This window comes from Ammospiza nelsoni, chromosome 11, assembly GCF_027579445.1.
Source record: "Ammospiza nelsoni isolate bAmmNel1 chromosome 11, bAmmNel1.pri, whole genome shotgun sequence".
NCBI lineage: Eukaryota > Metazoa > Chordata > Aves > Passeriformes > Passerellidae > Ammospiza > Ammospiza nelsoni.
This window is the reverse complement of record NC_080643.1, coordinates 17563922-17591656: the sequence shown is the minus strand read 5'-3', so window position 1 is coordinate 17591656 and position 27735 is coordinate 17563922. Positions and strand designations below refer to the sequence as shown.

At 40.7% G+C, this 27735-nt stretch overlaps 1 protein-coding gene across 2 annotated transcripts in view; it reads right to left on the bottom strand.

Moving 5' to 3' along the window:
• The window catches only part of IARS1 (isoleucyl-tRNA synthetase 1), a 94787-nt gene that overhangs the window by 30780 nt on the left and 36272 nt on the right, over positions 1–27735 (bottom strand). For both annotated transcript variants that reach the window (XM_059480044.1, XM_059480045.1), the window contains exons 14-20: positions 27257–27355; positions 17068–17194; positions 12270–12343; positions 11084–11278; positions 6581–6667; positions 5810–5893; positions 2291–2438 (exon numbers count right to left, since the gene is read on the bottom strand). In XM_059480044.1, coding sequence (XP_059336027.1) covers positions 2291–2438; positions 5810–5893; positions 6581–6667; positions 11084–11278; positions 12270–12343; positions 17068–17194; positions 27257–27355 — 814 coding nt within the window. The remainder of the gene's footprint in view (positions 1–2290; positions 2439–5809; positions 5894–6580; positions 6668–11083; positions 11279–12269; positions 12344–17067; positions 17195–27256; positions 27356–27735) is intronic.

Here is a 27735-nt window from a genome sequence, read left to right as displayed (position 1 = left end):
AAAACAGATGAATGAAGCAACCTGAAAAAACAGGTGGAAATTTTAGCATCCAACATGCACACAGGGCATTTCTGCTGCTTTCCAGAGCACTGATGTTTGCAGCCATCTGAGAAATGGCATCACCTTGCTGGTTCTGCAGGGCATTGCAAGCAGGACCATGTCTGACTCCTTCCCACATTCTTACAACAGGTTGGAAACAGGTTTTGGTTTTTTGTTGGTTTTTTTTTTTTTTTTGTTTTTTTTGTTTTTTTGTTTTTTTGTTTTTTTTTTTTTTTTTATTAACAAACAGTATTTAATAGCTGGTTTTAAAAGCCTTCAGACTTTCCCTTCCCTCAGAGTCCAGATGAAAAAATCTGTCTGGATTATTAAACCCAGATCCTACAGATGCACTTTCACAGTACAAAGAAGAAGATTCATAGGAAAGAAATGCAGAAGAGGAACAATCCCAGTGTGAGGTCAGCAGTCATTAACCAACTACAATTAAAGGGGGAATCACAGTAAGCATTAAATCATTATTATACCTGATCCAGGACACTGGGATTTTACTTGCACTCTTGCAGGAAGCAGAACACAATGAAGTTGCTTAAACCTAATGAAATCTAATTTAAGCATTATCACATCCAATAGCACATTCTTTTGCCTAATATGGTGCATAGGAAGGATTTCACTATTTAGAAAGAGAAAATCCTGAAAATACTGAATTACCAAACCTATCTCCTCAAGTACCTGGATTTTCCACTGGGGTTTTCCATCCCCAACTGAGCTGACTGCAAGACTTAATGGGATCACAGCAAAAAGCTATAAAGGTCACTTTAGACAATTCAAAGGTCACACAGGATAAACAGGTGTATTTTGGGGGTAACATCTAAATTTGTCTGATGAATGCTGTCTAGGGATCCTGAAAATAAGACTTGTTGAATAATAGGATCTGGAGTCAGCAAACTTTCTTCCCCAAAGAGGTTGCTGAAACAGATAAATCCAATAGTTTAAGTCAGCTGTTTACTGTACTGATTTGTGACTTGAGCTGCCTTTATTGATTCAAATGGCAGCTCCACAGTGCCCAGGCTGGCACAGCAAGTGCAAGGTTTGGACTCTTCATTCAGCTCCCACTCTCCCATAAAAGTCTGCACTAAACCTGCTGTCATTAATTTCAGCTAAAAGACTAAAATTGGTTTCAATAGAAACTGTACAAAATACACATCAAATCTTCAATTTTAATGAAAAATTACTATAAGAAAGAAATTTTAATCTTGCTTCCACACTCAAAGTGTAGAAACTCCTGTCACTCATCCAGCATTTTTAGCAGACTTCAAATGTAATCTACAAGTCTAAAGCATTATTGCTTTTGTGATTTGCCTTTCTTTCCATTCCATTTCTGAATCTTTTTTCTAAGTTGCATTTAAATATAACTTTTTAAAAAATTACTGTCATATTACAGAAGACAATCTCCTTGCTGTGGCTAATGTATTCAGGACTGAGTATTCCCAAGTTAAGCATTTTAATGCAGATTCATAATTAAAGTTCCTGTAAATGAGTTAGCTCAAAAAACTGTCACAGCAGCCACTACTGCAAATAACTTTGCTGACTGATTTGCAGTTCTGCACAGTGTGTGTGGTGCTGAGCACTGCTCTCAGTGCAGAGGAACCTGCAGCCCAAGTGACAGATGCTGCTGGACAGGAGCTGTGCTGGCCACACCACACAGGGAACAGCAAGAAAAAAGCAGCAGCTCTAAGGCAGGATCAGTGGGAACCCACCCATGTTCAGCAGGGACATCTCAGGAGGATCCCCTGAAGCACACGCAGCTTTAACTGGTGTTCCCAGGGGTGAGGAGCAGCAGGTAATTGCTCAGTGTGCCCTGACCCCACAAACACCAGGTCTGGAACTCCTATTTCACAAGTCTGAATGCAGCAGCAGCATCCCACAGATGTGAAATAAAAGGGACTCAACAGCACTCTGATCTGAGAAATGAGAGCTGTCATGTCTTGGCAGTCCCTCACTTTCCTCTCCCCCTTTCTATTTAATAAGCTTGGTCAAGAATACAAAGATGCAGGTGGTTACAACTTTATAAAGCGTGGTACAATGAGCAAATAACAGATTAGGAGCAAGTATAATAAACAGTCTGATTTAACTCAGATCAAGGAGTAAAGACCAGATGACCTCCAGAGCCCAGACCTCCCTCCCAATGTGAATTTCCCTGCCATGGTGATTCCCTGAGCCCTGAAGGAGCAGAGCCCAGAATTTCCCTGCCATGGTGACTCCAGAGTCCCCTGCCCTGAGCCCTGCCCTGTACCTTGTGCTGCAGGACCTGCACGTTCTGCACCAGGAAGCGATAGGCGTTGTACCAGGGCAGGAACACATCCTTCAGGATATCCCTCACCCCCTCCTCCTTAAACCTCAGATTTTCTGCTCTTACCACGGGAGAATTGATCAGGTACAACCTGCAAAATAAGAGCACAATAGTTCAAAGCTTAAATCTGCAAATACTGATAGGGTTTCACAGGAAAAACTCCAAAGATGGGTGTACTGTAGGCATGTAACAAACTGAACATAAAACCATTTACTAGTAACTGCTGCAGGAGTTTTTCTAAGATGCTGCACACAGAATTTGAATTGAAATTTTCTTTTTCACTCTCTGTGCTAACACATGCTCAGGTGCCATCACAGTGTAAAACAAGCAGAGGTTGTGTGGCTCATCTTTAGGATTGTTGTGGTAATATTTTGAATTCCTTAACCACTAGTATCTTTCTTTCTATTCAATCCTATTCACCTCCTCAATTATGAAAAACTTTGGCAGAACTAAGGAGCAAAACAAACCAGGCAGATCCAAGGAAAAGACCAGAAATCAACATTTTCAAGGACAGCCCCAGAAGGGAACAAAGGCTGTACCTCCTGCAATACAAATCTTGTATCCAAAGGCAGCTCTGAGGGACCAAAGCAGAGGATCCAGGTGACACCAACTACTGATACAAGGGACAGAAATGTCCCTCAGCTTCTTTGCTGCCTCTCAGTTAAAAAATAAAAAAAATCCCACCTTCTTCCCCAAATAAACATTCTGTCTTCAGAAATAAACTGGAATCTATCAAGTTCAATCAAAGAGAAACCAAGCCTTACTCAGGTGTCAGAAAAACGTGAACCCAAGCTTGATTTAGACACATTTCATTTAATTTTCCAAATATGAAAACCAAACCAAACATTTTTTCGTTTTAAAGATTATGGCATTTTTCAATCCAAATTTATTAACCCATTTTCTCACATTTTTAAACTTTTAAAGTCATGATTCTAAACTAATATAACTTTACAGGCGCTTCCTTTAAGAGGCTTTAAAATCTTAATGGGGTTTGACACAGCACATTCAAGAATACCAGACCATAAATTCTTCAGGAGAGAGGGATTCTTGCATTAAAACTAATAGATAAAAATAGAGCTGCCAGAATAAACAGACAGTAATGCAGCACAGAAATGGGCTTTTTCAGTACTGGATTAAAAAAAAAATTTAAAATATTGAAAAATAAAAACCAACAACATTTTTTACATTTTTTAACACAGATTCATAGAATGGTTTGGGTGGGAACAGACCCCAAAGATCACCCAAGTGAATTCATACCTGAATTCAAATTATAAATTTACACAAGAACAGAACAATTAATGGCAATGAATAGTAAGTCCTTAAATGAAACTGGAATTTAGGTCTGTCCTTAAACCACACCTTCCTTCTACCACGATTATTTATGTGCTACAGTTTGGTGGTGATGTAGCTTTGGTTTTTTTGGGGGAGGGTTGTTGTTTTAATAAAGCAGCCCTACCCTGCCTTACAATATGTAAATGTTACAAGAAGAGCAATTTCCTCAATTACTCTAATTCAAAGATCCATTTATTGTATGGACAGAGAAATAAGGTCCACAGAAAAACCAGAGTTCCATCAGTTTAGTTACAGCCATTCAGTTACCCACTGGGCAGAAATAAAATCTTCCTCAGATCAAGCCAGTGTTACTGAGTTTGCTGACAATGCATGAGAAAAAAGTGAATTATCTCTTCACCCCTCAAACCAGCAGCTTGTTGCATTATTGCTCCTGCATTTGAAGACCAGGTTGAGAGGAGGATGCAACTGCTCCCTTCTAACAGCAATCCTCACCCAGCACAGAGGAAAGCAAAGGCTGGAAATACCAGGACCAGCAAATTCCTTCTGACACAGCTCAGCTTGGACAGGTCACCAGCCCAGGTCTCAGCAATATTGAAATGTAACTGGTTTGGCCTTTCTAAAAGATTTCACTCAGGATTCAAATTTCACAAAGCCTCAAGTTGAGTTGTTAAATTTACTGTGCTGTTATTTCTGCTGTTTGCTCAATTCCATATTCATTTCACCAACTTATATCTATATTTTCCACTGATCTATTTATCAAGCTACTGCTGAGAATACTTCAAAGCTGGAGTTAGAATATACATATATATTTGTGTACTGCAAAAGCTGAAGTAACTCTGCAGGGAAACAGTGCCAAGGAAAAAACCTCAGTTGTAGCTTTTGCTATAAACAGAGAACATCAAGCACCTCAGAAAAGGCAGAGAACTGAATTGCAGAGCTCCTTCCAGAAATGAGCCCAGGCTGCAATGCTTTTTTACTCTCTGTGTGGGTGTAGGTATAAATAAATGTGACATTAAAGAATGAGTACACTGGCAGAAAAATGAATTAGCTTCTTAGAAATTTCAAAAAAAAACATGAATAATGGAAGTGTAACTTCTGGTGTTTGAGATTTTTTTGGTTTGTTTATAAAAAAGGCAGGGTTGTTTTTTTTTTTCAACAGAAACATCACCTGTGATTTAAAAATCTCCAGTATGAGTAACTCCAACCCTTTTCACTCTTATTATTGCAGCTACCAGCTCAGTGCTACCCTGCCACCACACCTTGTTGATTTGTAAAGAGCAACCTTGATTAAATGGAAGAATTCCACTCAACTCTTCATTGTAAACATGCTAAAGCTTGAAACAATTAGAACTTCACATTGATTCTGTTAAATTATCTAGAAGCAACAACCACCTTCCCCAAACAAACACTCAGCTCCCATTCAGCCCATCAGTTCTGTGTGCAGCTGTAAAACACAATGTGTGAGAGCTGAAGGGTTTCTCGTATACACAAGAATTACAGGGCTCCAGAGAACTGCCCAAGTGGTGCATTCCTGCAGTAATTAAAATGTCTTTTATGTAGCTTTACCTCAAGGTACCACCTGATGCATGCAGTCAGTGCACCAAGTGACTCTGTAATCACTTCAAGTGGTTCATTAAAATTACAGGAGCACATGAACTGTGTTTAATCTCTGTTTGACCAGGATAATTTATCCACACACATTAGGCTGCTCCACTTCTGCTCTTGTGGTGCCACTACTATTAGGTGCAAATGATGTACTTACATCCACAAGCACAAAGCACTTTCTCTCTAGAAAATGTATAGTGCAAACAGGAAACAAATGTTTTGTGCATCATGCATAGAACCTCCTCTAAGCCAATGACTTAACAGTGACTTGTAGTGTTGTTATCAAATATTTTATTCCCATTTTCAGTGGCTCAGCTCAGACTATCAGTGCTGGAAGAAGCAGATCCCCTGGCCTTTAGGGAGGGACACATGCACTGCATCCATTGCCAGTTCTTTGCAGTCATCCACTCCTGCAGCTACTTCTGTCACAGTGGTCTAGAAGCTTCTAAAATGAACTTTCTTCCTGCTGCTAACTGTCAAACCAGCCAAGCAGCCTCTTGGTATGGATCTGCCATGAGCAGGGAGCCAACACATCCCACAGAACATCCAGCAGAGATACCCCACCTGAGTGCATCAGCTCCATAACTGTTCACAATGTGCATTGGATCAGGGTAGTTCTTCTTCCTTTTGCTCATCTTCTGGCCATCACTAGAAAACATCAGAATGTAGGCATCAATTCTCAGAACTTTTTTAACACTTTTAACACTTATTTTGATGGATAAAGAAAAATGGACCTTCAAATCCTGCTCAGTTTTTCTGGCCTAGTACATTCCTGGTGGCACAGACATAATTATAAATATCTATATATTAGCACATCCTTTCTGTAGGACTGTTGAACCTAAAAAACAACTGAAAATACCAAAGCCCACCCAGGAGGCTCCCAAGTTACAAATCTAAGCAGGAAATCTGTCCTTCCTACCCAAGCTGAGGAAAGATGCACTTGTTTTGAATCAATCCCTCCACCCTACTGATTTTTTTAAAAATTTTCATTGGAAAATAAAGGGAAACAAATATAATTAACTTTAAATTACATCTAAAACTACATTTATCATCCCCTTTACTCTGCATAACAGGTACAATTTCTTTCCTGTTCTTGCTATTCATTTTCTCTCTCCAGGCAGGACTGGCCCTGCTGGGAAGAGCCCAGTGCAGCAGATGCTGGGATGTGTGAGCCTCTCACTCTCAGATGCCTCTTATCTCCTACAGCACAGATATCACCCTGGCAAGTCTTAACAGCTCCAAAGCCCATTTCACATTCCATTTACAATTTGCAGGTCTTATCTGAAACATTTTTTGACTAAAAAGCTGCTCAGGAAGCAGCTGATTGACACCAACCTGGCAAGGACAAGGCCGTTGACAATGACATTCTTGAAAGGAGGCCTCCCAAAAAGAGCAGTGGACAGCACCAGCAAAGTGTAGAACCTGAAACAAGAGACAACACAAATGGGACTTCATAAATACACCAAACCAAAGCCTGCATGTCTTCATTATAAAATAAATGTGTCATTATGCTCCTTTCTTCTGGCAAAGGTAAATTTTAAGTCTGGGGAACATTTATGTGGCAAAGAGTAAGAAAAGGAGCTCATGGAAAGTAGATCTTCCTACCCGAAGCATATCATGCTGTTTGCTCAGCTGGGATCTACTAGTTCAGGAAGGCAGAAAAATTCTAATATGAAGCACTAGGAAGATCATGAGGAAGAAAACTACAGCATTTTCCCTCTTTAGCAGAAAAAAGGGAATTCTGCCCCTGAACAAGTTTCCTATTTGCTCATTGCAAACCTATGATCAGTCAGAATCAAACAGAGCACTCAGGACCAGCACACTTGTGTGTGTTTGTGTGTTAATTGTGTGTTCTTCAGCCTGGAACAATGGAACATAGTATAAAAGTATAAAAACAAGTTACCAAAAATGAGAGAAGCCTCCTTCCAATGCTGCCAAAGGTTTGATTGGAAGGAGGTTGTGGCTGTCTGCTTTAATCAGCCATCACTAGGAAATAAGAGAATGTTCCCCCAACAAAGGGCAGCAGTGGTTCCTTCCCATTCTATTTCATGTGTTTATAATCACTCCATAAACTTGGACAGTCTGGAAATCAGTGCTGGAGCAAGCACAGGCACCTATTGTTCACAGGCTGATCTACGATTATATCTGGGAAATTAAGTGGAAGTGCAGGATGATGTGATAATTTCACACTCAGGAGCCAGAGCCTTCACCAAAGGAGGGCTGTGTGAGCTGCTGGAACTGCACTGTTGGTAATTACTTTAAAGAAAGTAACTGGAGGGTGGGCCACAGCTTTCCTGGTTCAAAACAGGCATCACACTGACAACTGCTTAGCAACCTTCAAAGAGAAGGTGATTATAAAAAAGCTATAATAAGGCACAGGAGGTTATGTCTCAGAACTATGTATTTGCATGAAGATTTAGGGGAGAAACACTTCATGGGGGGGAAAAAAATCCATCTGTATGTTCCAAAGTTGTTTTTATCAAAAAACAGCCTGTAATTGCAAAAGCATTATTCTGACACTTGAGGGTCCTCTGCAGAGGTTGCTGTGTGCATTTATTAAGTGACTTCCATGACAACTCTGATGTTTATCTCATCCAGACCCCAAACTCTCAAAATCACCTCAACTCAGACTGCAGGATACAAATTCTCTTTATTAAACTGCACTTTATTTCATTAATTTTAAACAATACTCCTCCATCTGCACACAAACATGTGCATTCAAAATCCCTGTATTGATTTTTTTAAAAAAACCCCAAAACACAAATATCTGACTATTTACTCAGGTGACTGACACCTCAAGCCTACAGGGCTGAAAGTTCATTACAAACACAGCAGTTTTTCCTCTGTACTTACTAAAAAGTTCTTCATTGACAAACTCGCAGCACTTTCTGCAAACTGGTCACAAATTCTCCTATTAGAGCACCTGAATTTGCAGGTAAAAATCACAAAGCAGAACCAACTAGGAGAGATTTCAATGTTCTTCAGGAATTCCTAATTCTCTGTGTTAGAAAAGTTGTACAGGCAGACTGTGGGCACTGAAAAAATGCATCCAAGGATACATCACAAATTTTATGTTCAAATTGTCAAACCCAAAGAGCCTCAGCATGAGGTGCCTTAGCTGATGACAGCTACAAGACTGTCTCTGAAAACCTGTGATCCACATATTCTGATGGAACTCTTCAGATTCTTCCTCAGGTTGTGCTTTTAGAATTCACCTCATTCACTCTGAATATTTTAAAGCAGTGTCTTTCTGCACCTATTTTTGAAATATGTTGTCAACAGACACACTTGTTTCTTGAAAACTTCCTCAATTTCTCTGCTGCTTCACCTTCCATTCACCAAATCTCAGATTGTTCCTAGGTATGTCCTTGCAGATAAATACCTGCCACTCAACCAACAGTAAAAAAGCCATAACAGGGACAGCATTTCACTCCTTTGCTCTACTTTCCACCGAGGAGAAAACAGGGAGAAAAACTTTGCTCCTTTTTTTTCTTGAACATCTGTGGATAAATTCATGATCCTGTGGTTCATGCCAAACCCTCCAGAATTGAACTCCCTATGGGCCACCACATTCTGACCACAACCATAAATCTTTGCTACATTTCCCTGTACAGAGGCAGAGCCTTTCCTACCACTCTGCCTGGACTGCCAGTCTTGCAACCCAACTACTCTGAGATTTTGTCCCGTGGCTTTAACAAATATAATTCAGCTGGTTCTCTATCCATGCAGAAAGTCATCAAAAATATCACTTTCCTGGACAATCACCTTCTTCACATTAATTTTCCCCTTGTCTCCCTTGATTTTTTTTCTCCTCTTCTGTGGAGTGAACCAGAAGCCACCAGACCTGCACCTCCTGAGCCTTTCCCCACCTCCCAGTCCTCACTCCACAGCAGCTGCAGATTCTGACCTGACACAAAACCAATCTCCATTCTCAATCTTCACACTTCTAACAGGATGTGCCAAACACAAATCACATCATCCTGTGCTCCCAGCACTTCAGAACTCACCCCTGCTCCTTGTTCTTAGACCTCACATCTTAATTCCTCCTGTCTCTCACAAATCACAAGTGCTCTACTACAAATCACCCAACACTTGCTGGTAGCAAAGCCCCAGCTCATTAGCAACCTGGGGGAGGTGGGAGCAGCAGGAATTGAGGAGGGTGTTTTGATTTCCCACCACAAACAGGTGAAACACACCTGGCTCTGGCTAAGAGTCCCAGGAACTCTTACACTGATGTTAAGAACAAAAAGCCCCAGACTGAAAAGGGAAAGGCTCCTCTTGCACCCTGATTATGGCACACAAGTCTGAGGGCTCACACCAAATATCTTCATCCTGAGTTCCTCCATTAAAAATAAATTATTTCTAATTTTTCCAGATGAAAAGAATAAAGAGAGAAAACTAACTTGTTATTCTCCTTTTGCTACCCAACAGTATTTGATTGTTTACTGAGGTACTAGATCATTTTTTGCATCACAATAAAGGGGTTGAAAAATGAAGACATTTCACTACAGTCATGAAATTTAGTTGTATTTGGCATCCTGCCTGCTTTGGTTGCTTGGTTTGTTGGGGGGTAGAGGAGTGGGCAAAGGGAAGTGCCAACTGTATTGCAGAGGAATTTATTTAGCTCTAATACCTCAAGTTACTGGATGGAAAAGTTCTGCTTGGACAGAGTCAAATTCACTAATCCAGAAAATACAAAAATTCATCTTCCTCTGTCAATTTTTACAGTCAACCTCAAACTTCAGACATGGACTAAACACTTTGCAATGCTAGAATTAAAGCTGTATGCAGGCATACAAGTATGTATGAGAACATTAACCACAGAAAATCAGACAAAATTTTTCATGGATGATTGAAAAGGATTTATCCAGAGTGAAAGAAGCAGATGTAGTTTACAGCTGAAAGCTTTGACTTTTTTTGTAAACTATACAATCTTTACAACATAAGGTTTGATTTAGTTTTTTTCTGCACTCATATAAACCCAAAACTCAATCTTAGAGTAAAAGTTATCAGGCTATACATTGGCTTGAAATCCTCAACACATTGACTTCCATTTCAACCAACTCAACTGCAGCTCTGTCTCTAGTAGATAACTCAAGTTCTGTGATCATTCAGCTGCTGAGATTTTTGCTTACCAGGCCTAAGATGTGCCCTATTACCTACTGATGTCTTCCATAACAGCTGGGAAGTTTTCTTGCTAATACTGTATTTCTACAACAACTTTTTCATCACCAAGTTTTAGACCACCTTGTGTTTTAGTTTAAAAAATTAATTAGACACTTACCTGTACAGAAACAGTCAAGTTATCTGTACAGCATTACCCAAAGATATGGAAGTATTGAAGCCATGACAGTTTAAGTAGAATGATAGTGAATTTATCATGGGGTGAAAAATAGATTTTTGGGGTTTTTAGAATGGGAGTTCAGGGGGCAAGACTGAAGAATCTGGCTGTGTCAAGTCCTTCTTCTTCTTGGCCTCCATCTTCTGCTGTGATGTTGGCACTTTTAGATTGGTTGAGAGTAGAAGCTCACTGTCTAAATAGGTGATAGGTATTGGGAAGTTATTGTAAATATTGTACACATAGTTTTTAGTATAAAAAGATAACACTGCCCTGAGGGTAGCCAGTGTGCCTCTGACTGTCTTGCTGAGCAGACCTCAGCAGGTCAGAGAAAGAATTCTACAGATAAGAAACAATAAACAACCTTGAGACCAAGAAACGAAGAGCTCTGACTCCTCCTTTGACCGCCAGGCTGGGAAAAGAGACTTTCTAACACATCTTGGGGTCACTGTGACCAGCTAGAGTCCCGAGGCCCCCAGAGCTAATAAGGCAGGAATTACCATCCCCGCGTCTGGTCGATGCCCTCGGCGATGAAGTCGGCAGGGAAGGCGTCCTCGAGCTCCCTCCTGCTCTCGAAGGGGTAGTGCACCTGCGCGTAGGGCATGCTGCCGCTCTCGAACCAGCAGTCAAACACCTCGGGCACGCGGCGCAGCGCGCCCTTCCCGCGGCGCGACGGGATGTGCAGCGCGTCAATGCTGCAAAAGGGACACGCCCACCTTTAAAAACCCCCTTTAAAATTCAAATGGTTTATTCAACCTTAACAGAAATACAACAGAAAGACTCAGTCATCTTTGTTTCAGGTGTGCTATGTATCTCTGGGTTGTCATTGCTGCCATGTCACGGATGTATTTTATGAAAAATCCTTTTGTTAGGATTTTTTTCTCCTGAGAAGCTGAAAGGCCTCAGAAATGAAATATAAACAATAATTATCTGCTGCTGTGGAATGCAACATGTGCATATGTGATTGGTCTCATGCCGTCGTTTTTAATTCATGGCCAATCACAGTCCAACTGTCTCAGACTCTTTGGTCAGTCACAAGATTTTATTATCATCCCTTTCCATTCCTTGCTAGCCTTCTGATGAAATAATTTCTTCTATTCTTTAGTATAGTTTTAATATATCATTTTCTTTTAATATATCATTTTCTTTCAATATAATATATATCATAAAATAATAAATCAGCCTTCTGAAACATGGGGTCAAGATTCTCATCTCTTCCCATGTCAGGGTTGCCTGCAAATTCAACACCATCAGAAAGAAGATCTGAATTAAATAATATTCTCCCTCAGACATATTCGTTCCTATGTCTATTGAACAGAAGTGATCTAACATTTAGTTTAAAGTGAATCAGTAAAGGAAAATAGCTCTTGGTCACGTCAACAAATCCTCTGAAGAATAAAACGTGCAATGATGTCCTAAGCTGACTTGATTTCCCTGAACCCAAACAAGTGCACTTGATGTCTCATTTCACCAGGGTTTAATTTCATGCAGATTTAGTCTTATAGATAGATAATGAGATGATTGGCTCTCACAATTAATATTGTGTGAATATTAAAAAAAGCTTTAGTGATGTATAGTTATGTTATTGTAGTTTAGATATCCTCTGTTCTCCCCATAAAAAAAAATCAAGGTTTTTTTATGTCTGCTTATCTATTTCTAATACCCAGTAGAGTCTCTGTGACCCACCTTTCTCGATGCAGATCTGTCACTTTGACTCCAGTCAGCTCCTCCAGTTCTGCCATTGAACCAACACAAACCACCTGCAGGAGAAATTACAGAAATTTAGCCAGTTATTTGTACACAGCAGGTTTGGTTTTTTGTTGTTTTGGGGTTTTTTTTTGGTTTTTTTTTTTTTATATCAGACAGGAGACTTGCACTATCTCCTGTAGCAGTTTACAGAGCTGAAAAAAAACCAATACAAATTTTGTACAAGGCTCTCCTTCCTCAAATGATGTTAAAGACCGCTGCCCTGATTGAATACAATTCACATCACAGGAACTGGAGACTTGGAAGCAGCAGCATCTTGGCAGGTTATCAAAAAATGTGGGGGGCTTCTCCAAACCAAACACAACCAAAAACCTCTGAAAATTCAATGACTGACTTTACACAAACAGGAGTTTCAGACCCCAGGTTCCTCCCCTAAAGTAAGCAGCTCACTATCCATAAGGGTTCCATTCCAGGCAAACAAAACTGTACATGTTAAAAGGCTTTTTATTTAAAGCAAAGAAAGCATCACAGCTACCAAAGGGGCTGCTAAGAAAGACTTTTCTTGTGCACCAACATGCTATTAGGAAAAATGCTGATTTCCACATCAGATTTGCACTGACATCATGAAACAATGATTCTAAAAACTGTATGAGAAAGCAGAAAAGCAAAGGTTTTACTTTATGTTTTACTGCAATGAGCCCTCCCAGACGCTGTGGCCTCTCTCATCTGCCAGGACTCAGGAGCCACAAGCTGCAGCACAGGCCTGGATTCTGGAGATGCTGTCCCACATGCCATCTTTTCCATTTAGACTAGCAACAGAAAAACCCCAGGGTCTGATAGATCTGACAGGGAAGGAGTTAAATGTAGCACCATAAAGAAGCTGTAAATAGGCCAGACGTTTTTCACATGAAATAACTTTGGAAGTTGCTCTTAAGATACAAAAAATCAGAGCACTGCTCAATTCCTTGAGCAAGTCTTAAACATATGCATATGTATACACATGGAAATTGTGACTAACTGAAAGGTTTTGGTGTATTTCATTCCAAAAAATTGTCATGAATTACAGAAAAGACAGAAACTCAGTCTGATTTGGGTTTTAAGACATGATCTTCCCCATCTGATTCAAGTGCTGATCTGCATTACTAATCACCATTTGCTATTGTTAAAGTACTTTGGAAATGTGATGTTTTCATTCTTATCTTTTTTTTCTGTAGGCAATGAGGCAGGACAATGATTCTACTAGCCAGGTACAAGAGGCTGCAGAATGCACACAAACTACTCCAGGGGATTGATTCCAGGTGAAAATACATCTTCATCAACAAACTATTTTAAACCCAGATCTGTTCTTCATTCATGTGGCCCCACAAGTAAACACAGAGTCTCAAGTGAGCAGCAGCAGGTGCTTAGTTCAGCACTGCTGGAGGAAGAAAAAGTATTCATAGAGAAATGGCTAAAAAAATGCCCTTGGATACAACCTCACCTTCACTAACCTATGTATTTGAAAATACTTTCACACTAAGCTCTGGGAGAAAAGCTGCTCATTATTTGGTGCTTTTTGAACAAGTTCTTCAATGCCAAAGCAAAATTCTGAATATTGATGCACAACTGCACCCAGAAATCACTCATGGAAGAAATGAAAAATCCACCAACCCCCAGAGTAACACAGATCTCCCCCACTGAGTCAGACTGCCTCTGTCCAAGGCAGAAGGAAGGAGCTCCTGTGTCCCAATGGGAGCTCATTAGACACTGAAAGGCAAGAGGAGAAAGCAGCAAAGAGATGCTAATCAAATTCCATCCCTCATTAGGCCCACCCCCTCGTTTCTGCAAGGAGCACACACAGGCTGATGCTCCCCAATTAAATTCCTCAATTAGATGGATCCTGCTCCGGATCCATCCCTTCAGGAGCCATGGCTGCCCCAGCAGCCTGGGCCCTCTGCTCTACCCACCAGACATTTGCTCCTCCTCCATTTTATGGTTCACAACAGCTACAGAAGCAGCTCCACCACATCCAGCAGCAGCTCAGGCTGCAGCAGATGGGACCCAACAAGAACCCACAGGTCAAGGTTAACCCCTGCCAACAAAATGAACATCAGATCCAGGATTATCCATGTCCACAGGAGCACAGATCCATCCAGCAGCAGCCATGGACCTCAATGCTCCTGTAGCACAGCCCTGCAGTCCCTGCTGGATAAAAATGTTTGTTTATGTGGGTTTGCCATTTCAGCTGTGCCCAGGACCACAGCTGGAGGAAGGAGTGCCCACGGAAAGGAAGAAGCCTGCAGGGTGTATCAGAGAGATCTCCACAAAGCATCTCTCATGAATATTCAACAGGGGAAGAAATGACTGCTACAGTGGGCCAGAAGTGGCCCAGAAATGCACCAGGAGAGGTTCCCTCACCCTCAGGAGAGCAGAGGCAGAGCCCTCTCCTTGTGCTGGGCCAGACTAAGGGCACGCAGCCCGGGGCAGGGTTACCATGAGTGACAAGCCAGGAAATAATCAGGGAACCTTCACAACATCACTGAATACTGAACACTATCATTTGTATGCAAGGCCTATCAAGTGAGCCCATATCTGCTTTACCAACTTGGGTGTTATATTAAAAAATTTTATTATCTAATCCAAATGAGATGTTTTCCTCCACTGGGGAAATGGTTGGAATTTGAAAGCTTAAAATGATAAACTGCCTGCAAAAATGTGGCAATAAACACAAGCTTCAGAATTTAACTTCCATTATGTGTCTCTACCTGATAATTATACTAAAAGAAAACTAAAATAAAACGGTGCAAAACCAGTTATTGATCTGTAATAAAATTCACTTTAATAGCAATTAATTCACCTTACTGTATATTAAATAAGGAATTGTTATTACTTCTCCAGGATTTAATATGCAAAGCATAATTGCATGCAACAAAGTGTTCCTCTGAGAGCAAGACATGAAGAGGCTGCTGTGCAATCCCACACCAGGCTGCAGTAACACTGGAGTCAGGAATTCTGAGGGAATATCATTACTGAGAGAGCAGATGTCACCCAGGCTCTAAGTTCCACATCAGTTCCAGCCCTATTTGTTTTTCAAGCCATATCTCACACACACAAAAAGATAAAATACTTTTCAAAAAACCCTTAACTTGAAATTTAGCTCTGTTCAGAAGCTGTACTCAGCTATTAAAGCACAATATTCAGGCTCTGGAGCAAACAGAAATGTGTAACATCTATGGATAGAAATAATAGACCTGTTGGTATTTCCATCATTATTCAGAACACTGAGCCCTGAGGAATATTTGCAGCTCGTTTCAAAGGAAAGGTCAATCTTCCAAGTTAGACATCATTTTGTTATTAAAAACTAACAAATCAAACCTAGAAAAGCAAAAAAATCAGTACACACAGGAATACAGATATGGGGAGACTGGACAGAAAATGAAATATTATTAGAGGCAAGGAGTGGAAATAATGAAACCTTTACACAATTTTTTTCAGCTGTAGAATGAAACACTCAGCCACAACACTGAAAGCCTTTTTATTACCTAAAAGAAATTATTATATCAAACAAGGGACTGAGCAATGTTGGATGAATGTGAAAAAAAGTGTGTATAAATTGTCAGTCCTCAAACTAAACTGGAACTGTTATATGAGAGACAGAAGCACTGGGTTTGTCAGTAATTTACAAACACACTCACAGCACAAGCAGAATCCAAATGCCAAGGCTTTCTTAGATACTTAAATCCTAATTGCAGGAGTATCTCCCTGTCTTACCAAGATTCCCACTGAAGAGGAAATAAAAAATGCTTTATGGTGCACATCTAAGCAATGGCAAGTTGAAGATCATAAAATACTTCTCTAGCAGAGGTTTTCCTACTTGAGGTCTTTCAGGTCTAAAATGAAGAGTAAAACTTTTTCAAATTGAGAGAGAGAAAAATAAAGGCTTGGGGTAGTGCCATCAGTGTTTACCTTCCCTGCACACCCTGACACTGATTACCATTTTCTACTTCTTGCATGAGGAAGGCTTTTCTTTGTGTGTCTAGTGGAACTAACCCAATGCAAAAAAAAACCAACAAAAACCCCCACAAAAAACCCAAAACCCACTCTACCTTCAGAAAGAATTTTAAAACCATCAAAATTCTGTTAAGTGTTCACTTGTGCCCTCTGCATCTTGCTACCAATGCAGGGTACCTTACAGCTTGACAAAGCTCATTTCTAGCATTACCATTATACATTTTCATCATTCCACTAGATTCATATTTTTACAGTCTGCTACATTCACATTTGTGGCACTACAAATATGTATCTTTGCTGTTCTGCTGTGGTGGACTGGCTTTTATGCCTTCAGCAACTCATTTGGCTTGAACTAACCAACCACCAGAATATCAAAAGCAGACTTAAAGGAGTTCCAAAAAAAAAAAAAAAAAAAAACAACAAAACCCACAAACAAAAAAAAACCTCCTCCTTGCCATTTTCTCACTGCATTTATTATTTCCTTTAGATTTGCCATCACTGCAAATTCTTCTGGGAAAGACAAGATTAATTTTAATGTAAAAACCAAGAAAAATTGCTTGCAGTTCTCAAGCAAAAACAGGGAATACCTGTACAGGCACACCAAGGCACCCATAAATATGCACAGATCTATCACCTATTACACACACACAAATGGGTTATACAGATTTACTGTTCAAACATGTAAACAGCACTTCAGGCTGCAGTAGTCAAAGACAGAGCAAAACAGGCAAACAACAAGTACAGGCAGGGTTTCTGCCAGCTGGAAGCTTTCATGTTCCTCACTCACCTCCTCCAAATCCTCGCTGACCCACAGGGGGATGGGGGTGCCCCAGTAGCGGTTCCGAGAGATGGCCCAGTCACGAGCGTCCTTCAGCCAGTTCCCAAAGCGCTTCTCCCGCACAAAATCTGGAACCCTGGGCCAAAAAACCAACAGTATTCATGTATCACTACTGCCACTTCAGAGAAAGCTGGTAAGAATTGGTTCTATTTGATTTTATCCACCAAGAAGTTCATTTCAGCATTGATTGACTTGGAGCACGTTCATGTTACAGCTCTGGTTGCTGCAAGGCCTGAGGAGGTGCTGCCAAAAAACACAACATTGCCTTCTTCTGACCTCAGGTGAGCTGCAGAAGTGACAAACACCAGGTTCATTTTACCATAAAGTAACTCAGGAAAACACGGCAACATAAAATAGATTCATTAGGGGTGAAAGACAGCCAAAGTGCTCAGGACAGTCCAACACTGGAGGGTTATGGCTAAGGGTGATCACAACACTGCTGCTTAAATTACATATAGAAAAAAGATTTTGAGGTTCAATGAAATTCCCATTATTAGCTTTTTAGCCTGGAGCAACAGCATCAAAAGGCACCTTGGATTATGTGTGGGCATCCAGGTACACGAACATTAATCAGGCTGATAGATCATACAAAAAATCCTTTCCAAGCTATTTATCATCTCACTTTGACTTACCCAATTAAGAAACAAAACACGCCCCGAACCACAGAACCCTATCAAGGCTTGCTAAAACCTCATTTTGAGCACTAATGGGCACTGAGGGATGGTAAAGACAAATTTGCATTGTATGAAAGTGTCTTGGAGCTCAAAGGTTAAGGCCAGAACCCAATGTTCCTGGTTGTGCTAAGTGGCCTGGTGCCTTGATCAGAACCATTTTCTCCCACAATATAAACAATTAACTATTTACCCAATGATTATATGCAGATGAAGGAAAGCAATGGATTTCACAGTCAACAATATGCTCCCCTCATGCCTAAAGGTGCATTTCAAAAGACCAAATTGAAATTAAACTCACAGAAAGAGCAACCTTAAGCCAGTGTCAGACACACAGAAGCTGTGAATGAGCAGCTCACAACAATAAAGCAGCTCTGGAACTGACATTTTAGCAACCCAAGGCAGGTTTTGCTGGGTTTGTTTTCCCAGTCTAACTAGAAAGGCCCTTTCCAAAGTCTGAGCTGGATTAGGAGAGCCACAGTTTCCAAAGGGGGAGCAGCCAAGCTACAAAGCACACAGGGTCTCTTCCATCTTTTCTTTCTGAAGCTCTTGGTCCTCTTGTCAAGTATTTCTTTTTAAAGAAGATTTTTAATCACAGGTCAGTCCCAAGAGTAACAAAGATGAAAGGCTCCATTAGAGGACAAATTGAAAGAATGGATTCATATGACACATTGAGGTAGGATTTGGCCCATAGCAGGAGATTTATGAAACAAGTGTGAACAAAAAAAAAAAAAAAGGCAAACTATTGATGAAAATAAAAGCCACTCTCTTTTAAAAGTTTTATCCATGATGATGCCATGTGGAGATCTAAAGACTCCTTGATGGCAGTGTTGTCTCAAGTGGATAAAAAGTACCCTTAAAAGCCTCACTAAATATCAGCCTGGGGTTCCAGAGCTTCCCTTGCTATTTCTGGAGTTACTTTCAGCCGCAGAGTTGCCTCCTGTAACACTTCTCCAACAAAAATCTAATATAAAACAATTTCAAACAAACTCAGTGAGTCATGTTTCACATGACATGTGCAGCCCTGCTTTGAAATGTAGAATGTATACAGGCTTTCCCAATTTGGTTCAGCGTGGGACTCATTACTATTAACTCTCTGCACTGACCTTAGGAGACCCTCTCTCCAAACACAAGTGGAAACTGTACAAAGTTCATTAGCATTTGCCCAACGTTCCACTAATGTGGAAAACTTCTCTTTACATCACTCCTAAACTAGTTTCCATTTTTCAGAAGTTGCTAGACACTGATTAGCTGAAATTATTAGTCCCATTTAACATAGCTAGAGGCTGAGACAATCCCCCAATGACATTAAAATGCTAAGAGTTTCAACTCTGCCTCCTCAAAACACGCCTGAAAAGTTAATTTTATCCCAAAAGTGGACATTAACCACAAAAATGTATGTGGTGTGATCTCTCTCTCTCTGAGCTATGAAAGCATATAATTTACCTCTTCTGGTAAAATTGTCTGACCCTGCTGCCAGTTTTCAGTGGAACGTGAAACACAAACCACTTCATCTCCTACCAACCAATTTTGGAACAATGATCTGTGGCTCTTCAGAGGTACAAGGCAGGAATAACAGTGGCACAGGCATCAAGTCAAACAGAAAGAGCCTGTACCTAACCCATTCTGAGCCCATCACTCAAAGCAAGTGTTACTCAGAGCAGTTGGGTTTTGCCTGTGCAGAGATGCTGCCCATGGGTGCTGCCCAGGGCAGGCACAGCCTCCAGCTGGGATCAGGCTGGAAAAGGGATCTGCAGCAGGAACAGCCATGCCAGGCACAGCCCTTCCAGTCTGGAGCCCATTTCTTCTACTTATTCTCACTAGGTTTAGCTCCAGAGAGCTCAGCTTAACACATACCTACATATCACAGGGGAAAAAATAAAATCAGAGGCACCTTCTACTGAAATGTTTCCCTAATACTTAAATATTAAATATTAGGCTGGAAAAAAGAGTATTCTCAATGATGTTGTTATAAACACCTGATCTTTATTTAAACCAATTCCAGGTTAGTGTTCTTATAGAGTTTTTCAGTTTCTTTTCATCCTACTCTTAGATATTTTCTTGGTATATTTCTCCTGTTAAATTTTCATAAAGACACCATCCTGCAACAGGCATGTATTAGTTGAGGGAGCATTTTTTACTCTTCCATCTACACAAAGCAGCTGGAGGATAAATGAAAAGCCCTCTCCCATATAGCAATGCACACATTTTTCATGTTTAACCCCACATCCATCACAAACCCCTTCAGGCTGACAGACAAAGCTCAGGTTCCTGCTGGTGACCCCTGAGCTTGGCTGTGCCCAGTTGTGCCTGTTCAGAGCCCTGGACTGGCACTGGACACCTTCACACCTCAGAGAGGATCAAACCCCAGCACCCAACTGCTCCATGAGGCTGCAAGTGAAAAATCAAAACAGCCCCATCTCTCCCAAAGCCATGGTGCTGCAGCTCCTCAAACTGAGCTGTGAGAAATGGGTTTTTTGGGTTGTTTTTTTTTTTTTTTTTTATTTCCCAACTGGCCTACAATTTGTTTGACCTTCAAATTTCTCTGCAAAAGTACACAGATAGGATTTCATACTTCTTTCTGTGACATTTAGCAAGGTTAAGGAGACTGCTGCCTCAGCAGGTCAGGGAGCTCTTGATTCATGGCTGTGGAACAGTGTGGGACAATTGCAATTTCTCCTCTTGGCACCCAGGACAGGGCACTAAATAAACTTCAGCATGCAGACACTGCAGCAGCTGGAAAGTTCAGGGAACTGAACTCCACAACACAAAGGAATAAATACTGTTTTGCCAAATCATACATTAAAAAGATTCTGAATCAAAGTACATCAGTTCCAACCTGTTTGAATGCTCATGTCTATCTTACTTTCCCACCATCAAAACTCTATCATATAAGTTAGAGATAATGAAAATTATTCATTTGCTGCAAATTTCCGTGTCCATTTTTGACTGTTTGTTCCTGTTTTTGAAGCAGATGTGGGGTTTTGCTTAATTCATGCATTGCTAAGTCCTCTGCACAGTCAACTCCCACATCCTTTCTTGGTAGCTACTCATTTTCTTCGTGTCTAAAATAAAAATTCCATTTGACAAGCCAAAAAAACCCATGAAGAGCAAAGCAAAACCCAGCCTTTTAACAGCATTTATTAACTTATTACAACAGGAACCATCTTCTTTGCCTTCTCAGCCTATGCACCACTCAGCACCCAAGTCACACAAGCAATGTGGGCATGGGTTTGAAAACAGCAAATATTGACCACCCTCAATCCCAGAGCAGAACTGAGTCTGCTGACAGTGAGTTACCACAGGCTGAGCCAGTGGGCTCTCAGCATCAATAAAATGCAAGGAACAGCATCAATTAAATATAGAAATTTGCTTTCTGACTCTTGTCTCCAGAGGAAAAATGTACAGGATGCAAATAAAAAAATATTCTAAATTATCATATTATCCAGAAGGAAACTTATTAAAAGGATGCAGACATCTGCTCCTTTTCTGTAGATATATTCTGAGGTGTATTTCTTGTGCTCATAACACAACTGCAAATACTGAACTGAGCTCCTTATTCCATCTGAGAGCTCAGGTGTGCTCTGAGCTGCCTCTCCATGCCCCAGTCACAGGATGCAGGAACTGCCTGAAAGCAGCACCATCCCTCTGTTCTGTAAACACAAACAGCACTGCCAAAATAAAACACTGCCCCTGCACAAGCCTCGTGTTTTAGCATCAGCTCAACATGAAAAGCTGTTTCAGATATTACATAAAGATAGACTAATCCTTTCTCACTCTTCATTGTCATGATATTCTCTGCAAAACCACAGCACCTTTATGTATTGGGTAAGATTTACTTCATAATTGCTAATTAAAGGAGTTAAGACTGTAAAGTTGATAAACAAAATACTACCTTAAGCAGTGGGAATTAGGGGACCTAATACCAGATTAAGAACTCTAATACAGCTTTGGTTCTGAGAGGATGGTCCCAGGTCTGTCCTTCTTTGGCAAGCTGGTAGCTTTTTAAGTGCCACCTGAAATCAGGAATCAGTTGTAAGCCTGGAAAAGAGAAAGTTTTTAGCAGCAGATAGCTGACTTGTATCAGCAAACTCAAAGGTGATGAAGAAGTTATTCTATGTCATCTAACTAAATATGTACAGATTTATTTAAATTCCTAGCATACCAACTGGGGGGTTTATTTTAGGTGTAGAATTTGGCTGTCTTTTTAAACATTAACCAACCCTTAGAAGACAAAGGCTTAAATTCCATTATGTTAATTTACTCTAATAACAAGCCTCCTTCAGCATGCCCTCAAATTGATTTTTAATGGTTTTTAATTCAAAGAGATAAAATTCATGGCCTTTTGACACTTTAATTAGCACCAATCTATATCATGGACCTAATTAAACATGGGGGGAGGGAGGAAAGGTCAGTGTGTGCCAGGCAGAATTTCCACTGCAGCAGCTCTGCTCCTCAGCCCAGGAGAGCTGCAGTGGTGCAAGCCCACAAACCCTGCTCATGGTGCAGCTCACAGGGGCTAGCTGAGCTGTGCTTTCCATCATTTTCATCTCCCAATGTTTCTCTTGGCTCCTTTCTCCTGGTTCCCATGGCAACCCCCACGTTTGGTGTGCCTGCAATGCTGCTGCAGCCCCGTCAGCGGCACAGCTCCGGACGCAGCCGTGACCTCCAAGGCTGGCACACACACACACCCCTGACACCCACAGCCAGGCACCTGCTCACTGTGATACACTCCTTATCTCATCAACAACCCCTGCAGCCACAAGCCACGGAGTTCCCTTGGGAATGTTCTAACATTTGCTGGCACAAAGTATTTTGTAGGGCATCAGCACCCAGGATCCATCTCAATGCACATCTATCAATGCATTTGCATTCCTGTGACAGGGGCAGATATTCTACACACTGCTCATGTCACAGATTTATCAGATGCCCAAGGAAATAGTGCTGGAGTTGCTCTGTGAACTGGCATTTGGGGGGTTTATTTCAGCAGCTTTTCCTTGTGGCCCTTCAGTGGGGCTGGAGAGGTGCCTCTGCATTCATGGCATCAGCAGCAAGCCCTGCACAAGAGCCTCAGAGAGCAAACAGCAAAACTGAGGCACAGCAGAACAGTAGCCATCAAAATCCAGTGAACAAGCCTCCAAATTCACTTCTAATCCTCAGCCATGTCTGATAACAGACAGTAATAAAACCCTCTCTAAATCAGACAAACACAAGGCTAACCCTGCAGCAATTTTTTCCACCTCCTGCTGTAGGCAATGGCAGTAATTTGGATTTTTCCTCGGGAAATGTTGCCATCTAGTGACTCCTCGTTGCTGTACACATCACAATTGCTACTAGAGGGAGGATCTCATTTGTAGTCACAATTCCCCAGTAAGAAAAGTGTGACTGATGACTCAAAAAGAAGAGCTACAACTGCATGGTGATACTAAAGAAAATTAAAAAAAAAAAAAAAGAAAAAATATACACACAGCATACATTTCAAACTGTTCAGATGAAATGTATTACTATTAACAAACTAAGAAAAAAATGTCCTGAGACTTTCTATAAAACAAAAATAAGCAGCAAAAGAAGGAAAAAGGACTCACTGATTTTCTTCCACTGCTCTACAATCCTGTTATGACTTAAAATTCTGTTGCCCTGCTACAGACTCAGATTCCCACGTGAGCAAAAATGACAAGTTCAGTAAAATAAACATTTGCTTTCTATTGTGGCTCCACAGCCCATCCCTGCACAGCACACAAACAGGCATCATTCCTGATCACATCTCACCTTTCCACAGCTGGGACACTGTTTTGTGCTCAAAGATTAAAATGACCAGGGTGAAAAGCCTCTCCAAAGCTTGATGTGCTTGATGACACCTGGGCTGGAGCTGCAGGGAGTGAGTGCAAAACTCTCATTTTAATTTCACTACAGAAATGTGCTGTGGGTGGCATTTCCAGCAAGAACTAACAGCTTAAGTGATGGAAGTCAGGAAAATAATACCTTCAACCATACATCAAGCTCTTTATTACAGCACCTGAGTTCTTCAGTGGTGAGAAGATGCCAGAACAAAAGGTTTGGCTGCTTTGAAGTCCCTGACTGTCTCCCATCACTGCTTTCCTTCCACTGATGCTCATTTTTCCACTCCTGCAAGTGCTGCACATCTTATGCAAACAATGTCAGAACTGCACAATGTCTTTAACATCAGAAACTTGGCAACAGCTACAGGTCAATGTTTCAGGAGTTACTGAAGGAGAACTTTAAGTGAGGGAGGTTTAAAAGAAAGAAAAAAAGAGTTCAAAGTGAAAATTTAAACAGAATCTTTTCTATCAGTCTGCAAGAATGGAAATAAAACATCCAGTGCCAGAAGGATGAGCTACAACAGTTTGGAATTCTCATTAGAAGTTGTACAGATTTATTGCTTTCAGTAACTTGTAAATTGAAAATTTACACCAACTTTGAACACTGATGACAGGAATTAGTCCTATATTGTAATTATAATCTAACATGGCCTGGTTTAGTCTGTGGGTACATAAAAAATGCTCTTTCAACAAACCATTTGAGAAAATGATGGTGACAACATTCAAGGCTGAAATCCAGACAGCACCTTGGTGCTGCATCCAACTCTCCTTATCAAGAGAATAGAAAGCCAAGATCTGACAAATCTGGATTTTACAGCAGCCAAACCTGCCCCTCCTCATCTCAAATACAGCAGCACTGGGTGCCTGAATGCCAAACAGAAGAGAATCTTTTTAATTTAAATTTTCTTTAAATAAGATCTCAGTTACACAGTAAAGAACATTCAGTAAGGGAACTTCAATTAAAGGCTAAAGCACAGCCCCCTAAATACTGTTCCAATTGTGCATTTTCATCAACATCCAGCACAAGTTAATTCCCAGTCTGACTGAAATAAGGATGCAACAGAGCAGAGAGGGTTTCTTGGCTTCTGGTTTTACAAAAATGCTGGCACATTACTCATGCAGCCATTATTGGAAGTGATAGTTAAATTCATTTTGAAAAATGAAAATAGACTCACTGGTTTTAATAAATTTTGAATGACTGTGGCCTTATAAGTTGGGTAATTCACTAAAAAACTAATTAGAAATGCAATCAGGTTGCAAAGTTTGTCCAAGTATGTTTAATCTATTTCATCAGAAAGGATATCTATCAAGAGGGCAGCTATTCTTAAGGGACAATATACCTATCAGTCATTTGGAGGAATAAAAAAAGCAATGCAGTCAAACCCATTTTGTAAAGGTTAATATAGTCGGAAAAGCATTTATCCCAAATTTTCTCATTTTCAGGACAAGCTGAAGCCCCAGAGAGTCCAAAAATAAATTTTTTAAAAGCTACATATTATTCCTGTGACACTTTCAGAGATCAAGTCTCTTCAAAAGCAGAAAAAGTAGGTTTGGGGAAGGAAGGAGTTCCCAAAATTTAAATAAATGAATACTGCAGAAGGCCAGCAGTCTCAATGCCAACTTCAGAAGCTACAAGCCCAAACAAAACTGGCATCAATGGAGAACACATGAAGAAAACCTCAAAAACACTCCCTTATTCTTTACAAAAGCTGGATTTTAAAAGCCAACTTCCAGATTACCCAGTATTCAAATTACTGTGAATTCACATACTGGAAATACATATTATTTATTAATAATTCTGTGATCATACATCTCTACTTGTAGCTACATTCCCAACAAAAAGCTTCCCAAAATCTTTAAGACCACATGGTTTTAAGAGGAGTCCTGAGGAACCAGTTTCATGTTCGATGATGGAATTGTGTTCAGATTCAGGAACTGCCTAAAGGACAAATGGTTGCTGTAATTCCAGGCATTTTGGAAATTGCCAAATGATGGCATTGTCTGCTCTTCTCACTCAACCTCTGCAACAGCAGCTCCAACATTTGCTTCCACTGATATCCCCCCTATCAGCACTTACAAAAGCACCACTGAAATCCCAAATATGTGCATGAGGCTCAAACTGAGCAGTAATTCTCACTAATTAGTGTCTCCTGGATGAATGGAGGTCACTCAGCAGCTCCTTCCTGAAGCTCTGCTTCTGGAAAAGCAAAACCCATCCATTCAAGCCCTTCTTAACAGGATCATTACATTTTTTCTTCTGTTCATGTGAAAATTAAGTATGCAGGTCTACTGTCATCCCAACAGTGAAAGCATCTTGAGGAAGCTAATTAAAGCTAAGAACAAACACTTTCACCCCCTCTCCAGCTTATTTTTGCCCCAAAGGAGGATCACAGTATGTTCTGCTGTGGAAAACAGAAAACAGCACTCCCTAATCTCTAAACTCTCCTGACACAGGCAGACTGGGCTTGTGCTGCAGCATTTTTGGGCAGGCTCCATTCTGGATCACTGACTTCTCCCTCACATCCCAGGATTTACACTGCCTGCACCACGTCAGCACTTATGCAAAAGCTGCTCATGGAGAATTTAATTGCCAGCTACAGTCCATGAAAAAAAGGCAGCACAAGCTGTAATTGCTCACTGAAGGTTGAGTCACCTTCTTTCCAAGAGGCAAAAGAGGTGGGAGAGGGGTGAAATCCCAACTCTCCCTGCAGCCCTCAGAAGAAAAGACTGAATGAGGTTGGAATCTCCAAGTTTTCCTCGCTCACTGGGAGGTCTCAGCCTCCCAGGCACAAGTGATGGATGACAGGAAGGGAAATAAAAATGCAGCTTTTAAAAGTGCAGAAGATAAGGTCCTTTTGTTACTAACACACCACAAACCCAGGACTGACTCCCTAAAAGGCCATCAGCACCAAGTCCCCTTTTACTGTAATTAATAGTGCATTTAAGTTCTTATCTAAAGCTCATCTGCTGTTTTCTACACAAATCTCACACAATATAGGGAGTATTTTTCACACTCCCTATATACATGTCAAGATTTCATTTTTGCCATTAATAGAATTTTTTTCTTTAAAACTGTAGCTGAGTTTACCTACAACAATTAAGGCAGCTGGGTTGAGCTTTTTGTGGCTGTTCAGGGGGAGAGTGGGTGTGGATTTTTCTTCAAATGCACCTATGATGAAGTAATCAACCTTATCTGTAATAACTAGATGAAAAAACCACAACTTGTCTAAAAATTGGTTTAATTTGGAACAATATATACACAGCCCTAAGCTGCCTCTATTACTGCCTCAGGTGGAACCTTTTGGGAAGCACATCTCTGCTTCTGCAGGATGATTCTCCTCTGCAGTTTCTCTCATGCTGAATTGTTTAGGTTTGCATACCATGATTGGAGGGCACTTTTAATGACCCTGTAGTGTATTTCTCTGTAAATGACTAGGGAATATTCATTCTTGATAGAACTGAGATAAAACTCTGTTTAGAACTGGTCCCAGCAGCACTGGCTGAAAAGGAGTGGAAATATGAAGCAGAGTGAGCATGGGAACAGGGGAATGGCTTTGGAGAGCTCCAGCACACACAACCCCCAGCTCCAGGGAAAGGAATAAATCAGATTTCTGCAGGACACATTACCAGTAGCACTGGGCATTGTTCTCCAGCAGCTTCTCCACCATGTGCTCCACCCTGACAAACCAGCTGGGCACAGCTTTGTAGATCAGCGGGGTATCTGACCTGTGCAGGGAAGGGAATAAAAGAAACAAACACATTTTTAAATGCTACATTATTTATAAAGTGCTCTTTAATATTTATTTTTGCACATGACAGTCTCCTTTTCACAGGGTGCTGCTGAAATATTATCACAGTTAAAGGTTGGGGTTTGTTTGGTTTGTTAAATTACATAAACTGTTACACTTATGTGAGCTACTATTTTGAAATCCAGTCCTGAAAAAATATTTTACAGCCTTCAAACCCAGTAATTCAAGGGATTTGTATAGCAAGAGCAATCATGAGAGTGTTCAAACGATACTTGAATTTGAAATTTGTGCTCCTACATAGTACAACATGATGAACTTCAGCCACTATTAAAATGAGTCATGTTTCAGTCTTCCACA